This window comes from Pristiophorus japonicus, unplaced genomic scaffold (assembly GCF_044704955.1).
Source record: "Pristiophorus japonicus isolate sPriJap1 unplaced genomic scaffold, sPriJap1.hap1 HAP1_SCAFFOLD_856, whole genome shotgun sequence".
NCBI lineage: Eukaryota > Metazoa > Chordata > Chondrichthyes > Pristiophoridae > Pristiophorus > Pristiophorus japonicus.
The window spans coordinates 84,557-101,978 of record NW_027254779.1 but is presented as its reverse complement, the minus strand read 5'-3'; the positions used below and the strand labels follow the sequence as shown (position 1 = coordinate 101,978).

General features: G+C 41.9%; 1 protein-coding gene across 1 annotated transcript in view; it reads left to right on the top strand.

The window, feature by feature from the left end:
- The window catches only part of uhmk1 (U2AF homology motif (UHM) kinase 1), a 37,147-nt gene that overhangs the window by 3,075 nt on the left and 16,650 nt on the right, over window positions 1-17,422 (top strand). Inside the window, exons 2-4 of the mRNA XM_070874510.1 lie at window positions 10,267-10,559; window positions 11,663-11,854; window positions 14,796-14,890. Coding sequence (XP_070730611.1) covers window positions 10,267-10,559; window positions 11,663-11,854; window positions 14,796-14,890 — 580 coding nt within the window. The remainder of the gene's footprint in view (window positions 1-10,266; window positions 10,560-11,662; window positions 11,855-14,795; window positions 14,891-17,422) is intronic.

Here is a 17,422-nt window from a genome sequence, read left to right as displayed (position 1 = left end):
CTCCCTCAACCTTCTTCTCCCTCCCTCCCCTCCACTCTCTTCTCCTCCCTCCCCTCCAACTCTCTTCCCCCTCCCTCCCTCCAACTCTCTTCCCCTCCCTCCCTCCCCCTACCTTCCCCCACCTTCCCCCTCCCTCCCTCCACCTACCTTCCCCCCCCCCCCCCCTCCCTCCACCTACCTTCCCCCCCCCCCCCCTCCCTCCACCTACCTTCCTCCACCTTCCCCCACTCCAACTCTCCCCCCCTCTTCCTTCCCCCCCCCTCCCTCCTCCCCTCTTCCTTCTCCCTCTTCCTTCCTTCCTTCCCTCCCTTTCCCCTCTTCCTTCCTTCCTTCCCTCCCTTTCCCCTCTTCCTTCCTTCCCTTTCCCCCCCTCCCCCTTCCTTCCTTCCTTCCCTTCCCCCCCTCCCTCTTCCTTCCCTTTCCCCCCCCTCCCTCTTCCTTCCCTTTCCCCCCCTCCCTCTTCCTTCCCTTTCCCCCCCTCCCTCTTCCTTCCCTTCCCCCCCCCCCCCCCCTCTTCCTTCCCTTCCCCCCCCCCCTCCCTCTTCCTTCCCTTTCCCCCCCCCCCCCCCTCTTCCTTCCCTTCCCCCCCCCCCTCCCTCTTCCTTCCCTTTCCCCCCCCCTCCCTCTTCCTTCCCTTTCCCCCCCTCCCCTCTTCCTTCCCTTTCCCCCCCTCCCCTCTTCCTTCCCTTTCCCCCCCTCCCCTCTTCCTTCCCTTTCCCCCCCTCCCCTCTTCCTTCCCTTTCCCCCCCTCCCCTCTTCCTTCCCTTTCCCCCCCTCCCCTCTTCCTTCCCTTTCCCCCCCTCCCCTCTTCCTTCCCTTTCCCCCCCTCCCCTCTTCCTTCCCTTTCCCCCCCTCCCCTCTTCCTTCCCTTTCCCCCCCCCCCCCTCTTTTCTCTCTTTTCCCTCCCTCCCCTTCAGATGCTGACTTGATCTGCATTTCCATCGTCGTCGTTTTCCTCCCCCCCCTATTCATCATTGGTACATAAGTGATGGATGGCAGGCCCTCATGATTGACCCATGAGACATTGAATGGCACTGCACAGGGACTATGCATTTAAGATAGGTTGCAGTGTGCTGCAAAGCCACACAACTGATGTCATGGTAAAACTGGTTTTGAGTGTAGTCATTTCAAGGTCTTTATGATCTAAAATTGTACTCTAATTAGCAACAGGTTAATAGTATTCATGGCTCTGATTAGGTTCATCTACTCCAATGAAAATCCATGCTGGGATTACTTTGACTTAAATCTCAGTGCTGTTATCGGATAGAATGGCAGAACAGGCTCAAGGGCCTGAATGGCATTTTTCTATATTGCACCATTTAATTTTCACTAATTCTGGATTTTGATGGAATCCAATTAATCTGAGGTAGGCTACTGTCCTTTATGTAAATTCTGGGATTGCAGTTTTAATTCCACTATTCTGCTACTGGAAATGAGGAAAGCATTTGATAATTGGGTTGGAATTTCCTTGATTCAGCTGTGCCAAAATTTACACCATTTCTACGCTGATCTTGCCAACTGTAATTTATGCCAAAATATCCAGAGTATCTAATCAGCATATGCCCCAATGCAAAAACAAGCGGAAATCACTATCAACGCTCATGTCCCTAGTAAAGCACAGAATATACACAATGTATTTTCTTTAAATCTCTTATCTTATGGAGAGTGAAAATGAAAGTTAGAAACCATCATGCCATCATTTATATACTGAGTATGGCATTTTTAAGAAACTGCAAGTTTAAAAAAACTACAGGTTCTGTCTGATGCAATTAAAAAGCATTAAGATCTGTACTGTATTTTCTAGATCTTAATGAGAAATAAATATAAAATACCAGAAATGGTGATGTCAGGTCCTGTTGCACCTAACATTTTGGGCATAAATTTACACCCATTCAGAACTGATGTAAATGGAAGAAACATATGTTTGTCTTTTGGAAGCGACGTGGAGTTAAGTGGGATTTTGGAGGAAGCAACCCTGGATCGTGGAAGCGAGAGGAAATTTATGCGTAGTATTTTGGCATAAATTGGTTACATGTGAATTTCTGAGGGAAGGCATGACTCTGCTTTTAGACTGTTACTCCAATACTTTACAAGAAATTCTGAACCTTTTTTTTGGGGGGTGGGGGAGGTTAGGTAGGGGTTTTAGCCAGTTTCTTTTTAAGAAAGAGAACTTTAATTTATATAGCGCCTTTCACAACCTCAAGATGCTTTACAGCCAATGAAGTACTTTTTCAAGCATCGTCACTGTTGTAATGTAGGAAACAGTAACCAACTTGAACACAGCAAGGTCCTCTTCCCAGTAGTATACAAGCCAAAACATCAGAACATAATAGCAGTAGGCCATACGGTCTTATCAAGCCTGTTCCGCCATTCAATAAGATCACAGCTGATCATTGACCTCAACTCCATCGTTTATCCTTATCCGGCTCCTAAACCACTGTAAAAATATACGTACAGTCCAGCATGAAAGACCCCATGTGACACTTAGCTATTCTAATCTTTCATGCATCTTGTAACATTGTGCAGTGATGACACAAAGTAGCTTGTCTAAGGTCAGGAAAGAGCTTATTTTTTGGGTAATCCTGCTTTGAAAACGTAACCAAACTATCCTTCACCTCAGGTGGGGTACCTATATTTGTACCCACACTAGTGGTTAAAGGCGGTGTCCAAAAAGGCTTGCTTCAGATAAATTCTTAAGCTACATAAAACAACAGTAACTGAATTAAGTCAGCAGCTATTATGGTGCAAAGGCTGGGATGAAAACTAGGTATTCCTGGTGTCTAAATAATGGTGAGCGTGATGGGACTCGCACCTAAATTTATCTAAGACACTTGACAGAATTTCTGTAAAAGCTCAAGTCTCCATACTTGTACAAGGATCAGTGTACATATTTCATAGAATCCATAATAATTTCACACATCTAGGAAGCTGCGTCACGTTTTTAGGATCTTCAATAAATTGTACTTGTTATTAAGGGACAGCTACTCGTCCTCCAGCCTTCATTGTACACTGCAGTAAGTAATACACACGTCATTTTCTTTTGCACTCTAAGCTAATTACAACAGAATTTGTCCAAGTATAGTAAGATAGAGTTTGAGAAATGCTGCCAAGTGTACATGATAAACTGCTTAGTCATAATGATCATTGTGCAATAACTTTCAATGTAACTCAGCAAACAGCATAGCTGCATAACTAAATTGCAATGTGCAACTAAAGATGGCAAACTGCAGGGTACAAGTGTTGAGCTCAGTAACACACTATAGAACATTGCTCAAAAGTAACAAGGATAAATGGGCATCCTTCATAATACACAAGGGATGGATATGCTGGGCAAGGAAATATCCAAATGCAGTCGGGACAAATAAGGATTAATGGAAATGAAAAGAATCAAGGAAAAAACCACCAGATCCACAAAACTTGAAGTAAAAGGTAGCCACTTGGCCAAATTTAATACATGAGGTTTTAAAAAAAAAAGCGTAGCTAAAGAAAATGGAGACACTCGCAGCAGGTTAAAAAATGCTAGCAATTTGTTTCGCTAATGTACATATGGCGTGGACAGCAAGAATAGGAGATGATAGTAAACATGCTAAATGAATACTACTTAGAACTTATAAAAACAGGAGCACACTAAAAATTTAACATCCGTCATCAACATGTGTGCTCTGGGCCTTTGGCAGAGGTTCCAGGTAAATTTAACATCAGTCAGTCCCCAGCAGGGGTGAACTATACCCAAGAGAAGAGATTTCTGAAGTAATTGAGTGTCAAAACACCAGAAAGATTGACAGACAGCAAAGTGACAAACATTGAAAAAGGTTGACTGGTCGACACCTGCAACTACAGTCTTTTTCGCCCAATTTCAAGAATTGAAAAATGAATGGCAATAACTATCAATTGTAAAGAAGAAAAGCCCCAGTATTCTGAAAATAACTCAATGAACTGCTCCAAAAGGAGTAGATTTTAGCTGATCAATCTATTGGAATTTGCTTGAGAAGTGATTTAAAAAAAAAAAAATCTAGTCAACCTTTTTAAATATAGAAACCACATTTGCAAGTTTGCCATCCGTCAATCTTTCTGGTGTTTTGACTTCAATAAAGTTCCAAATCAGACAATCCTTTGCAAAGTAAAGATCAGTGGATATTAAAGACACAGATTGGTAACTCCCTAAATGGAAGGAAGCTGGGGTTAAAAGTAAAAGGAGCTAGGTTGAAGTGCTGGTGGGCAGGGGGGGGGGGGGGGGGGGGAAGAGATAGAAAGTTTGCTGGGATCCTACCTATTTCTGGAATGCACAAATGATCTGGATTTGCAGTGTTTGTGTAAGGTAGCATCTGGATCGTACTGTGGACCCAAAGAAGGCATCGAAAATCTTACAAAGAGCTCAAAAAGAGAGAGTTTAAACTCCAGTGGTAACTAAAATGATATATACTCTATGGATAAAATAAAACTGGTCAAGGAGGAAGGTGAAATTCTTAGTTATGTTCGCTGACTTGGTATCAATTTCTAAACGGTATGAAGTGGCAATAAAGAGTGTGAATAGGATGCCACGTTATAGTCAAATCAGTTAAGCTCAAATACTTGAGAAATTATCACTAAAATTTGAAGTGCGCAGAACCAGTATTATGACTAAGGCAGCTTTCTGCTCTTTTTGGCAAAAAATATGCTTCAACAAAGTGAATATATTTTTTAGTGTAACTTTTAAGGATACAGTGTAGATGGATTGCTTATTTTTATAAAAATACCTCTGGTATTGCGTAAAGCAGTTACCCAGCGATCTTACCCATTAGACCCACCAGCATAGCTCACACTAACTACTTCATGTAAAAAAGGCTTTCTATTCTTAGAGATTCAAATCATTCTAAACAGAGGGCAAATTTCAACAACATTTAGTGCATGCATTCTTAAATATTTCTAAACAAAATGAAAATAGCAAATTAGTAGATAGGTCTTTTGCATAAATAAAATCTAGTTTTGGGACCACATTGGTTTCCTTTTTCAAAGAACACTTCCTAAAGAAAGAACATGCATGCATTTAGAGCATTACCATGTCTTCAGAATGCCCCAAGGTGTCACATCTAAAATTACTTTTTGAAGTGTGATCACTGGTGTTACAAAGGCAAGTGTGGCAGCCAGTTTGTACACAGCAAGATTCTGCAAACAGCAAAATTAAATGACTGACTGGTTAATTTGTTTGAAGAGTTGGGTGTTGGTTGAGGGAAGATTAGGAGAGTGCCTCACTTCCCTTCAGATAGTGCTATGGGATGCGTTACATCCACCCGAATAGGCTTCAGTTTAACATCGCATCTGAAAGATGGCATTTCCATCATTCCTTGGATAAACCACTTTGGGTACTGTTGAGGGGGATGACTCATCAGGGGCGAGCAGCAGCAGCCGCCAAGTTCATGGCACCGTGGCTGGCTCTGCTGCACAGGAGGGCAGGAAAAAAAAAAAAAAAAAGAGTGGGAGAGCGATAGTGATAGGAGATTCAATTGTAAGGGGAATAGATAGGCGTTGCTGCAGCCGCAACCGAGACTCCAGGATGGTATGTTGCCTCCCTGGTGCAAGGGTCAAGGATGTCTCGGACATTCTGAAAAGAGAGGGTGAACAGCCAGTTGTCAAGATGCATATTGGTACCAACGATATAGGTAAAAAACGGGATGAGGTCTTTACAGACGAATTTAGGGAACTAGGAGTTAAATTAAAAAGTAGGACCTCAAAAGTAGTAATCTCAGGATTGCTACCAGTACCACGTGCTAGTCAGTCAGAGTAGGAATCGCAGGATAGCTCAGATGAATACGTGGCTTGAGAAATGGTGCAGAAGGGAGGGATTCAAATTCCTGGGACATTGGAACCGGTTCTGGGGGAGGTGGGACCAGTACAAACTGGACGGTCTGCACCTGGGCAATGTCCTAGGGGGAGTGTTTGCTAGTGCTGTTGGGGAGGAGTGAAACTAGTATGGCAGGGGGATGGGAACCTATGCAGGGAGACAGAGGGAAATAGAAGGGGGGGGCAGAAGAAAAAGATAGAAAGGAGAATAGTAAAAGTGCAGGGCAGAGAAACCCAAGACAAAAAGGGCCACATTACAGCAAGATTCAAAAGGGGCAAAGTGTGTTAAAAAGACAAGCCTGAAGGCTCTGTGCCTCAATGCGAAGAGTATTCGGAATAAGGTGGATGAATTAACTGCACAGATAGATAGCAGTTAACGGATACGATGTGATTGGCATCACGGAGACATGGCTCCAGGGCGACCAAGGCTGGGAACTCAACATCCAAGGGTATTCAGCATTTAGGAAGGATAGACAGAAAGGAAAAGGAGGCAGGGTGGCGTTGCTGGTTAAAGAGGAAATCAATGCAATTGTAAGGAAGGACATTAGCCTGGATGATGTCGAATCGGTATGGGTGGAGCTGCGGAATTCCAAAAGGGCAGAAAATGCTAGTGGGAGTTGTGTATAGACCACCAAATAGTAGTAGTGAGGTTGGAGACAGCATCAAACAAGTAGTAAGGAATGTGTGCAATAAAGGTACAGCAGTAATCATGGGCGACTTTAATCTACATATAGAGATTGGGCTAACCTAACTGGTAGAAATGCGGTGGAGGAGGATTTCCTGGACTGTATTAGGGATGGTTTTCTAGGCCAATATGTCGAGGAACTAACCAGGGAGCTGGCCATCCTAGACTGGGTGATGTGTAATGAGAAGGGACTAATTAGCAATCTTGTTGTGAGAGGCCCTTTGGGGGAAAGTGACCATAATATGGTAGAATTCCTTATTAAGATGGAGAGTGACAAAGTTAATTCGGAAACTAGGGTTCTGAACTTAAGGAAAGGTAACTTCAATGGTATGAGGTATGAATTGGCTAGAATAGACTGGCAGAGGATACTTAAAGGGTTGACGGTGGATAAGCAATGGCAAACATTTAAAGATCACATGGATGAACTTCAGCAATTGTACATCCCTGTCTGGAGTAAAAATAAAACTGGGAAGGTGGTTCAACCATGGCTAACAAGGGAAATTAAGATAGTGTTAAAACCAAGGAAGAGGCATATAAATTAGCTAGAAAAAGCAACAAACCTGAGGACTGGGAGAAATTTAGAATTCAACAGAGGAGGACTAAGGGTTTAATTAAGAAGGGGAAAATAGAGTACGAGGGGAAGCTTGCAGGGAACATAAAAACTGACTGCAAAAGCTTCTATAAATGTGAAGAGAAAAAGATTAGTGAAGACAAACGTAGGTCCCTTGCAGTCGGATTCAGATGAATTTATAATGGGGAACAAAGAAATGGCAGACCAATTGAACCAAGACTTCGGTTCTGTCTTCACAAAGGAAGATACAAATAACCTTCCGAATGTACTAGGGGACAGTGGGTCAAGTGAGAATGAGGAACTGAAAGATATCCTTATTAGGCGGGATATTGTGTTAGGGAAATTGATGGGATTAAAGGCCGATAAATCCCCGGGGCATGATAGTCTGCATCCCAGAGTACTTAAGGGAGTGGCCCTAGAAATAGTGGATTGGTGATCATTTTCCAACAATCTATCGACTCTGGATCAGTTCCTATGGACTGGAGGGTTGGACTGGAGGGTAGCTAATGTAACGCCACTTTTTTTTAAAAAGGAGGGAGAGAGAAAGCGGATAATTATAGACAGCCTGACATCAGTAGTGGGGAAAATATTGGAATCAATCATGAAGGATGAAATAGCAGCCCATTTGGAAAGCAGTGACATGATCAGACCAAGTCAGCATGGATTTATGAAAGGGAAATCATGCTTGACGAATCTTCTGGAATTTTGTGAGGATGTAACTAGCGGAGTGGACAAGGGAGAACCAGTGGATGTGGTGTATTTGGACTTTCAAAAAAGGCTTTTGACAAGGTCCCGCACACGAGATTGGTGTGCAAAATCAAAGCGCATGGTATTGGGGGTAATGTACTGACGTGGATAGAGAACTGGTTGGCAGACAGGAAGCAGAGAGTCGGGATAAACTGGTCCTTTTCAGAATGCCAGGCAGTTACTAGTGGGGTGCCGCAGGGCTCAGTGCTGGGACCCCATCTCTTTACAATATACATTAACGATTTGGATGAAGGAATAGAGTGTAATATCTCCAAGTTTGCAGATGACACTAAACTGGGTGGTGCTGTGAGGAGGACGCCAAGGGGCTGCAGGGTGACTTGGACAGATTAGGAGAGTGGGCAAATACATGGCAGATGCAGCATAATGTGGATAAATGTGAGGTTATCCATTTTGGGGGCAAAAACACGAAGGCAGAATATTATCTGAATGGCGGCAGATTAGAAAAAGGGGAGGTGCAACGAGACCTGGGTGTCATGGCTCATCAGTCACTGAAAGTGGGCATGCAGGTACAGCAGGTGGTGAAGAAGGCAAATGGTATGTTGGCCTTCATAGCTAGGGGATTTGAATATAGGAGCAGGGAGGTCCTACTGCAGTTGTACAGGGCCTTAGTGAGGCCTCACCTGGAATATTGTGTTCAGTTTTGGTCTCCTAGTCTGAGGAAGGACGTTCTTGCTATTGAGGGAGTGTAGCGAAGGTTCACCAGACTGATTCTAGGGATGGCTGGGCTGTCATGAGGAGAGACTGGATCAACTGGGCCTTTATTCACTGTCATTTTAGAATGATGAGGGGATCTCAGAGAAACATATAAGATTCTGACGGGACTGGACAGGTTAGATGCGGGAAGAATGTTCTCGATGTTAGGGAAGTCCAGAACCAGGGGACATAGTCTTAGGATAAGGGGTAGGCCATTTAGGACTGAGATGAGGAGAAACTTCTTCACTCAGAGTTGTTGACCTGTGGAATTCCCTGCCGCAGAGAGTTGTTGATGCCAGTTCATTGGATATATTCAAGAAGGAGTTAGATATGGCCCTTACGGTTAAGGGGATCAAGGGGTATGGAGAGAAAGCAGGAAAGGGGTACTGAAGGAATGATCAGCCATGATCTTATTGAATGGCGGTGCAGGCTCGAAGGGCCGAATGGCCTACTCCTGGCACCTATTTTCTATGTTTACTACAGAACTGCAAGTCTTAGCAACTGAGCCAATCTAATCTTATGGCTAAATGCAGGAAAATAAAAGTTCTAAAAAGGGAGGGGGCCAATAGAAGGTATTATATGGGGATCTTTTAGTTGAAAACTTTTAAAGTCATGACTTCTATAGATTCTTCATAGAATATTGATAAACTTCCGAAAAAGAATTGAGTATCAGCACTCTTATCCGAGTCAGAAGTTTGCAAGATCATGCCTCACTGCAGAACTGACACCTGAGCAGTGTCGAAGGTGCCTTCTTTCGGAGGAGACATTAGTCAGGCTCTCGGGTGGATGGAAACGATCCCAAGGTGCTTTTTGAAGAGGGACAGGGGAATTCTGGTGTCCGTGCCAACATTTTGCCCTCACTCAATACCAGTAGCTGATTAATTGGGTGTTCACCTCACTGCCTGGTGCAAATTGGCAGCTGCATTTACCTAAAAAAAAAAACTGAAATGTGTGATGTAAGACATGAAAATACACGACATACATATGATTTTTTTCCCCTACAGAAGTATTGTAGATAAATTCAAGAGCGGTTTCGTAAAAATTTAAAGCGTCATCTCAGCTATGGATTTGAAGCAGCTATTTTTCTGCTGCCTTTCTTCATTGTTTGCCTCACTTCAAAATGGGGCCAAAGTTTTTGAGACACAATTAGAATAACCAGGATTGGTGAAGTAACTTGAATCGATCATGGTCTTTTCTGATTAATTTACTCCCCCCACGCAATTGGCTCAGTTTTCTTCCAGCAATTCCTCATTGGATACATAGGCCAGCATTCACTGTTAAATGTTCAAAAATAGATATTAAGTGCAACAACAGTCACTCCAAGCAATAGTACGATAGAAAGGTTTGCTACTTGTGTGCCTTTTTAAAAACTCATTTTGGAAGATTACTGCAATATTTGTACTTTAAGATCAACCATGATTGCCAAAAGATGATATTCACTCGGTTGCCAGTTTATACAAATGGCAGATGTTCCCAAACATGCTATCAAACATTGGCAAAGTAACAGTGCTTCCTCTAGGTACAGCAGACCCAAAAAGGTTTGTACTTCAACTGGTCTCCAAACAGTGCGCAGAATAAGTAGCGGTAAGTCACTGGAGTTTGTTTCAAGTTTTCTGCACTCCATGTTGTGTTACTTTTGAAAAGGAAGTATGTAGCAATAGTTGTAGAACAGTAATTGTATATCCTATTCCAAGTGGTTTAATATACAATTTCCTCTTTCTACTTCCAGTGACTTTATACGGGAGATTTTCTAACTCATCCTACACAAACCAACGTTGTAACTGCATTTTGCTGGAATTGTTGGATGCCAGTGTCTCTGAGCTGCTGCTAAACTCCATTAATCGAGGCCATTCAATGTGGATGATCCAGCACTGTGCACGGGATGTTCTGAATGCGCTAGCTTTTATTCACCGCGAGGGTTACGTACATGCAGACCTCAAACCATGTAATATCCTCTGGAGTGCGGAGGAAGAATGCTTTAAACTCATTGACTTTGGGCTTAGCTTCCAAGAGGGAAATCAGGTAAATTGTGAAGCGAGAGTTCCTTAATGTTGGAGTGGAGCATAAATGTTTGAACGTCAGCTAAAAACATTGATAAAACCCTTGCTCAATGCTCTTAACACCAAACACGTGTAACCAGACTGATTAAATACAATAGTGTTCGTTTCCATCTAGCTCTTGAATGCTTTTTTAAAAATAAGGTAACTGCAGAGAAGTTCACCTGATCTGTCATTTCCTTTTCTGCAGCAAGGGAGAGTGCAGAAACTGACAATGACAAGATGCCAGGGAAGCTGTTAGCAGCTTGAGAGCAATTATAAGCAATGATGCATAATTCAAGATTTCCAGAATTGCACTTAAATACTTAACTTTATATTTTCTATAATGGCCTAAGCCATATAGAATTCAACAATCACACTGCAGCTCAAAGTGTTTAAAGCCATGATTTTAGCACTTTTCATTGGGGTAAATAGCAGATTGAAAAACGTGTTTTTTTTTATTAGGAGGGGGGTGTTGAGGGCTGAAATTTCTAGAACTTGGCAACTCTTGAGGGGACAGGGTGGGTGTGTGCTGAAGAAATTGCAGCAACAAGACTCTGTTCATGTTATTACATGAAATTCAAAGGTTTCAGTTGTTTGCTGCATTAGACTTAAGGAATCACTTCAGCTCTGAATCACTTGAAATCACTATGAATGAAATGCAGAGTATGAACGTCTTGGATTCTGCTATCCAGATATTTTAAGTAATTACAAATCAGCGATGCAGCAAATGCAATCTAATGTATCCTCCAAGTAAAGTTGTAGCACATCTTGTACAAATACAGCTTAAACTTTTAAGTGGTAGATAGTCAAAAAGTTAGCAAGTGTTGCAGGATTTATTGTTTAAGCAGTTTGGCACATGGACAGTTGACTTCTTGGACAAAGTGGATTTTCCAATTAAACCCGAACTTGCATTTATATAGCGCCTTTAATGTAGTAAAATGTCCCAAGGCGCGTTATTGAACTACAGTAACTGTTGCTTAAAGGAATACTGGAGATTGCCTACTTGATCCACTTAAGGGTACAGTGACTAAATTTACTTAATCATAATTCTAAGATATTCCATCTTTGTTTGCATACTCTGTATAGGATGTCAAATATATTCAGACAGATGGTTACAGAGCTCCTGAAGCAGAGTTGCATAATATCCTAGCACAGATGGGGTTGGAAAGCAATACAGAATGCACAACCGCAGTTGATATTTGGAGTCTTGGAATAATTCTGCTGGAAATGTTCTCAGGAATGAAACTGAAGGAGACCATCAAATCTCCACAATGGAAGGTAAGAATCAAACAATTTCTTGGGCATCTAATTAGGCCTTGACATTTAAAATGAGCTGTACAACACGAACTGGCAAGGTAACAAAAATATTTAATGCAAGTGTTTTTCATGCATTCAGAAATATAAATTGCAACTACAATAAATCGCTATACACCAGTTGGACCGATGGAATTTACAGCACAGAAACAGACCAAGTAAAAAAAAAAAAAACAGGCCCCAGGCCCCCTCCCACCACCATATCATATAGAAATTTACAGCACGGAAGGAGGCCATTTTGGACCATTGTGTTGTTCCAGTCGGCAGAGATATCCAGCCTAATCCCACTTTCCAGCTCTTGATCCGCAGCCTTGTAAATCATAGCACATCAAATGCACGTCCAAATACTTTAAATGTGGAGAGGGCTTCTACCTCGAGTAGGCAGAGAGTTCCAGACCCCCACCACCCTCTGGGTGAAAACCTTTCCTCAAATCCCCTCGATCAATTACTTTAAATGTTTCAGTTTACAAAGCGAGAGAAAAATTGAGAATTTAGGGGTTGGGTGAGAGAAAGAAAATACTTCACTTTCCTTCAGCAGCTTCATATTACCACCAATTTTGTGAATTTGTTCACAAATTAACAGATGGGATGTAACTGGGCAAGTGGTGATGGATAGTGGCTCACAGTTTTAATCTGGAGCCAGGAGGAGCACTCCCATTCCTTTTGGCTCCATATTCAGGCAAGTTAAAAATGTTTTACTTACCTTCTAGGTGGCACCCTCCAGCGCTCCCTTTAAAGATGGCTGCAGCCTTCCCGAGAAAACTGACCGCAGAATGCGGAGATCAGTCATGATCCAATATCGGAAGAGGGCCTGAAATAGGCGTTATGCCAACCCCGATTGTCACAAGTAACCTGTGGGGCGTGAGGAGAGAAAATAGCCTTCCATTGTGCAAGTGCTTTAAGCAATCCAGATTCCTACCAACTTTACCTGAAGGTCCAGAGTACGCATCCATCCATTAAGCCTGAGAAGAGCAAGATAGCTCACAATCATCAATACAACCTGGTGTGCCTGACTTTCTTCATTGGGTAACTGGTTGAATCCAGAAAAAGTGTGCATTTTATACACACGCGAGTCTGGCGATTTTAAAGATGCAAGATGCCTACCATGCTTCATTGCTGCCTTATTTTACAAAGTGACTAAGTTCAATTATACATCCAGAAAATTGTAGCAAGAAATATACATTTCAATCTCGATCAGAGTTGCAGAATTAAAATTTGAGATCCACCAGGCGGAGGCGGAATAGAATGTCCAAGAGTGTGCAGACTCAGTCCACTGCCTCAGTTACTTTGTTTGTTCAAATCATCACATTTTGATCCTCAAGGCTAGATGCATAAAAATAAATACAAAGAAATGTGACAATTAGTCCCTTCTTAAAATGAGAGATCTACAAAAATATAGCAGAGATCACGATATGAGTCTCATTCTGCCATTTATGCACCACGTGCCAATGCACCCACTTTTCCTCCATCTCCAGATGTAGTGCTTGTGCAATCTTTGTGCAAAACTTTTGCTTTGTTAATGCTGAAAAAACATTACAAACTTTGCATCATGCCCTCATACTGTATGACAAAGTTGTAGAGCAAGGAGTTTGCATCCTGAATTTACCCCAGTTCTTGAGCTCAGCCTCACCATCGTGGCAAATTGAAATACTTCTCCCAGAAGGACAGAAACCATTGTTGCTGTGCAGCTCGCTATGTTGCCAAGTGTCGGAGCGAGTAAACGACCAGCTTCTTCAGGTTAGAAAATAGTACTGAAAGTTAATTTTTTTTTTTTTTTTAAATACAAAAAAATGTATTTTGCTCCTCACTTTCTCAGAATTATCTGCAGATTCATATCCAATTCCCCCTCCTGTTGGAAGGCCAAGGATTTGATTGTCCCTCATCATAATTCTATGGATTTGAATGTGGGATTCATGGAGGGGTGAGTTGGGATAGAGAGAATCTGTCCACAAGATGGGATGTAACTGGAGTAAGTTGAAGAGCGCAAGTCCAAGCATTAATGTGGCAATTTCTCACTTGTAATTGTAGAATGTAAAGTTATGGTTCACAGCTTTGGATTGACATTTCATGTGGTAAGGGTATTGCCCCAATTTTGTCGGTCAGAAGGTTCTGCATTTCCTGAAAACGTGCCCAGGTTTTCCTTTTTCTTACACAGATATACATGTAGGGCTAGAAGTTTGGTTGGAAAGTTCTTAAGGCTCTAATGTTGGGCAGTCACTAAATTTAGCGCCAGAAAATGGTTTGCGACGGGAGCTACAAAATTCAGTTGTTGTGCCCCGGCAGTGGAGTAGAGAGCTAAGGGAAGCATTCCACACTTCTCTTGGGGCTCTAGGCCAGGTGAGCAACCGAATATCTCGTTCTAAAAAGAGCCGGCTTCGTAGTGCCCTAGGAGAGGCCTCCCTGCAAAAATAAAAGAATCTGAACAAAAAACAATTCCTATACATTACTCACCCTAAATAAAGTGAAATGGCAAAAAAAAATCAATCACACTTACCTCATGCAGTCATTCCTTCCCTGAGCGCCCCAGGACAGCTCTGCACGCCAGCTTTCTCTGGCGGTGTCGCTACAGGTGTGGCGCAAACCAAATTTTGCATCCATTTTGATAGCAGTGACGTTGCACTCCGACGCTACACTCCCGGGTGATACTCCACAGCCCTGCCGGTAAGCACGCTGAATTTGCCGAGCGGCGCTAATGCCGGCACTCACAGCTGCAAACCCTTTAGCGTCCCTTACGAATTTCTCCCCCAGAGAGTTTTCATAGCTCAAAATGTGGGAACATGATATGAGAAAAATGCTTCCACAATTTTTTTTTTTTTTTAAAAGATTCATAAATAATCTAAATCTCATTAGGTTTACATTTGGAACTTTTGCTCGGATCTAAATGTTTCCATTTTGTTCTGTCTAGGCAAACAGTTCTGCCATCATCGATTCTATTTTTGCAAGTAAAGATATGGTTTACTCGGCTATCCCAGTTTATCACCTCAGAGATGTTATCAAAAGGTAAATTATATTTATCAAGCACCTTGAAACAATACTAACAAGTACCTTTTTCTGAAAACTGATTATATTTCTTCAATGGATTTTTAGTCCACATAGTCTAAATAAAAAAGTTTGTACATGTGTGTGTCTTAAGTGGGAACAGGAATTAAATCTTTCTTGTACATGACAGTGGAAAAGAGGTGAGTAAGAATGTTAAAGTCTAATGGGATGACGACGACGACTGATGTTAGTTCAGCCAGAGTCTTAATGTTCACAAATATTCACTGCTGGGCAAAACATGCCACGAAATAGGAAAGTTACTAATTTTTTTTTTACATCTTCAAAACATCCCAAAAATGCCTCACAACCAATAAAGTATTTTGATGTGCAATCATTGTTGATATGTAGACAAAAATGACAGCCAATTTTCATATAGCAAGGTCCTACAAACAGCAATGAGATAACTACTAGATAATCTTTTTATTAATGCTGTTGGACAGGATAAATGTTGATTAGGACACCAGGAGAACTCCCCTGCTCTTCAAATTTTATCCGAAAGGTGGAGCTTTCGATAGTACAGCACTTCCTCTGGACTATACTCACTTATCAGTCTAGATTATATGCTCAAGACACTGGAGCGGGGCTTTAACCCACAACCTTCTAACTCCGAATGAGAGTCTGACCCAATCTGGATGTCTTTATTGCATTTCAAATCGACTCATTGTCTCACATACATACAATAATTAACTGTACTTCAAAGTATGTGAATTTTACTATAATTAAGATTTCAAATAGCAAGGATTTTTAAGTAACTCAATTTGTGTAACGGGTTATTAAAATCTAAATATGGACTGTGTTTCAAGAATATAGCAGATATTTTGTGTACTTACCGATGATGATGGAGTTCAACCCGTGATCAAAATAGACTTTTTAAAAAAAATTGTTAGAAGCTACAGATCTGCTTTTAGATCTTATTTTGGGTGCAGCAGTACTGACCACTCTTATAAATGGGACCGAGCTAGAATAGCCCAATATCTAATAATACAAGAGTGTATCCGTGGGCATATCAGTAGGATCCCTTGTAATCGGAACTAGATATTTGTGTTTCCCACAAGCCAGCTCATTGCTTCTCTAGTTCTTCTGAAGGCAGATTGAGAAACATTTGGTCAGACAAGGCCAGATATGAATTGTTAAAACTAATTTCTCAGACAGAATGTGAACACACAACAGTCAAGTCAAATCCCACTCAATCTCATTTATCTCTTTGAAAAATAGAAAATAATAAGCCAAATGCCCGATCTTTTCTGTGGGTTGACGTGCTAGTTTTTGGCATTACCTGTCTTTATTGTTAAATCTTATTGTAAAATCTGCATTTTAACTTCCATCTCCAGGCATCTGGCCTGTAACTTGCTGTCTCATTTTAAAAACCTACCTGACTGTCTCCTCAATATGGATTTTCCCATGGTTAGTAGATTTTAAAATTCTCAACCTGGTTTTGAAATCCCTCAATGGCCTTGCCCCTCCCTATCAATGTAACCTCCTCCAGCCCTATAACCCTCCAAGATATCTGCACTCCTCCAATTCTAGCCTCGAGCAGCCCTGATTTTAATCACGCCACCAGTGGCAGGCATGCTTTCAGCTGAAGCTCTGGAATTCCCTCCTTAAACCTCTCCTCCTTTAAGAGAAAAACACAAGAATTAGGAGCAGTAGTAGGCCATACAGCCCCACGAGCTTGTTCCGCTATTCAATAAGATCATGGCTGATCTTCGGCCTCAACTCCACTTTTCTGCCCGATCTCCATATTCCTTGATTCCCTTAGAGTCCAAAAATCTAGCTATCTCAGCTTTGAATATACTCATCGATTCAGCATCCATAGCCCTTGGAAATTCCTCCTCATCTCAAGTCTTAAATGATCAACCCCTTACCTTGAATATGCCCCCTAGTTCTCGGCTCTCCAGCATCAATCCTGTCAATCCCCCTCAGAATTTTGTATGTTTTAATGAGATCACCTCTCATTCTTCTAAACTCCATAGAGTATAAGCCCAATTTACTCAATCTCTCCTCATAGGACAACCTTCTCATCCCAGGAATCAGTCCAGTGAACCTTCGTTGCACCACTTCTAAGGCAAGTATATCCTTCTTCAGATAAGGAGACCAAAACTGTGCACAGTACTCCAGGTGTGGTCTCACCAACTCCCTGTACAATTGTAACAAGACTTCTTTACTGTTGTACTCCAACCCCCTTGCAATAAATGTCAACATGCCTTCCTAATTGCTTGTTATACCCGCATGCTAACTTTGTCAAGAGGACACCTAAATCTCTGAGCACCAATATTTAAGTTTCTTCCCATTTAAAAAATATTCTGTTTTTCTACTCTTCCTACCAAAGTGAAAATAGCCTCACATTATTCCATCTGCCACCTTATTGCTCCTTAAAAACCTAACGTTGACCAAGCTTTTGGTCATCTACCCCAATTTTTCCTCGTGTGGCTTGGTGTCAAATTTTGTTTGATAATGCTCCTGTTAAGTACCTTGGAACGTTTTACTAGTTAA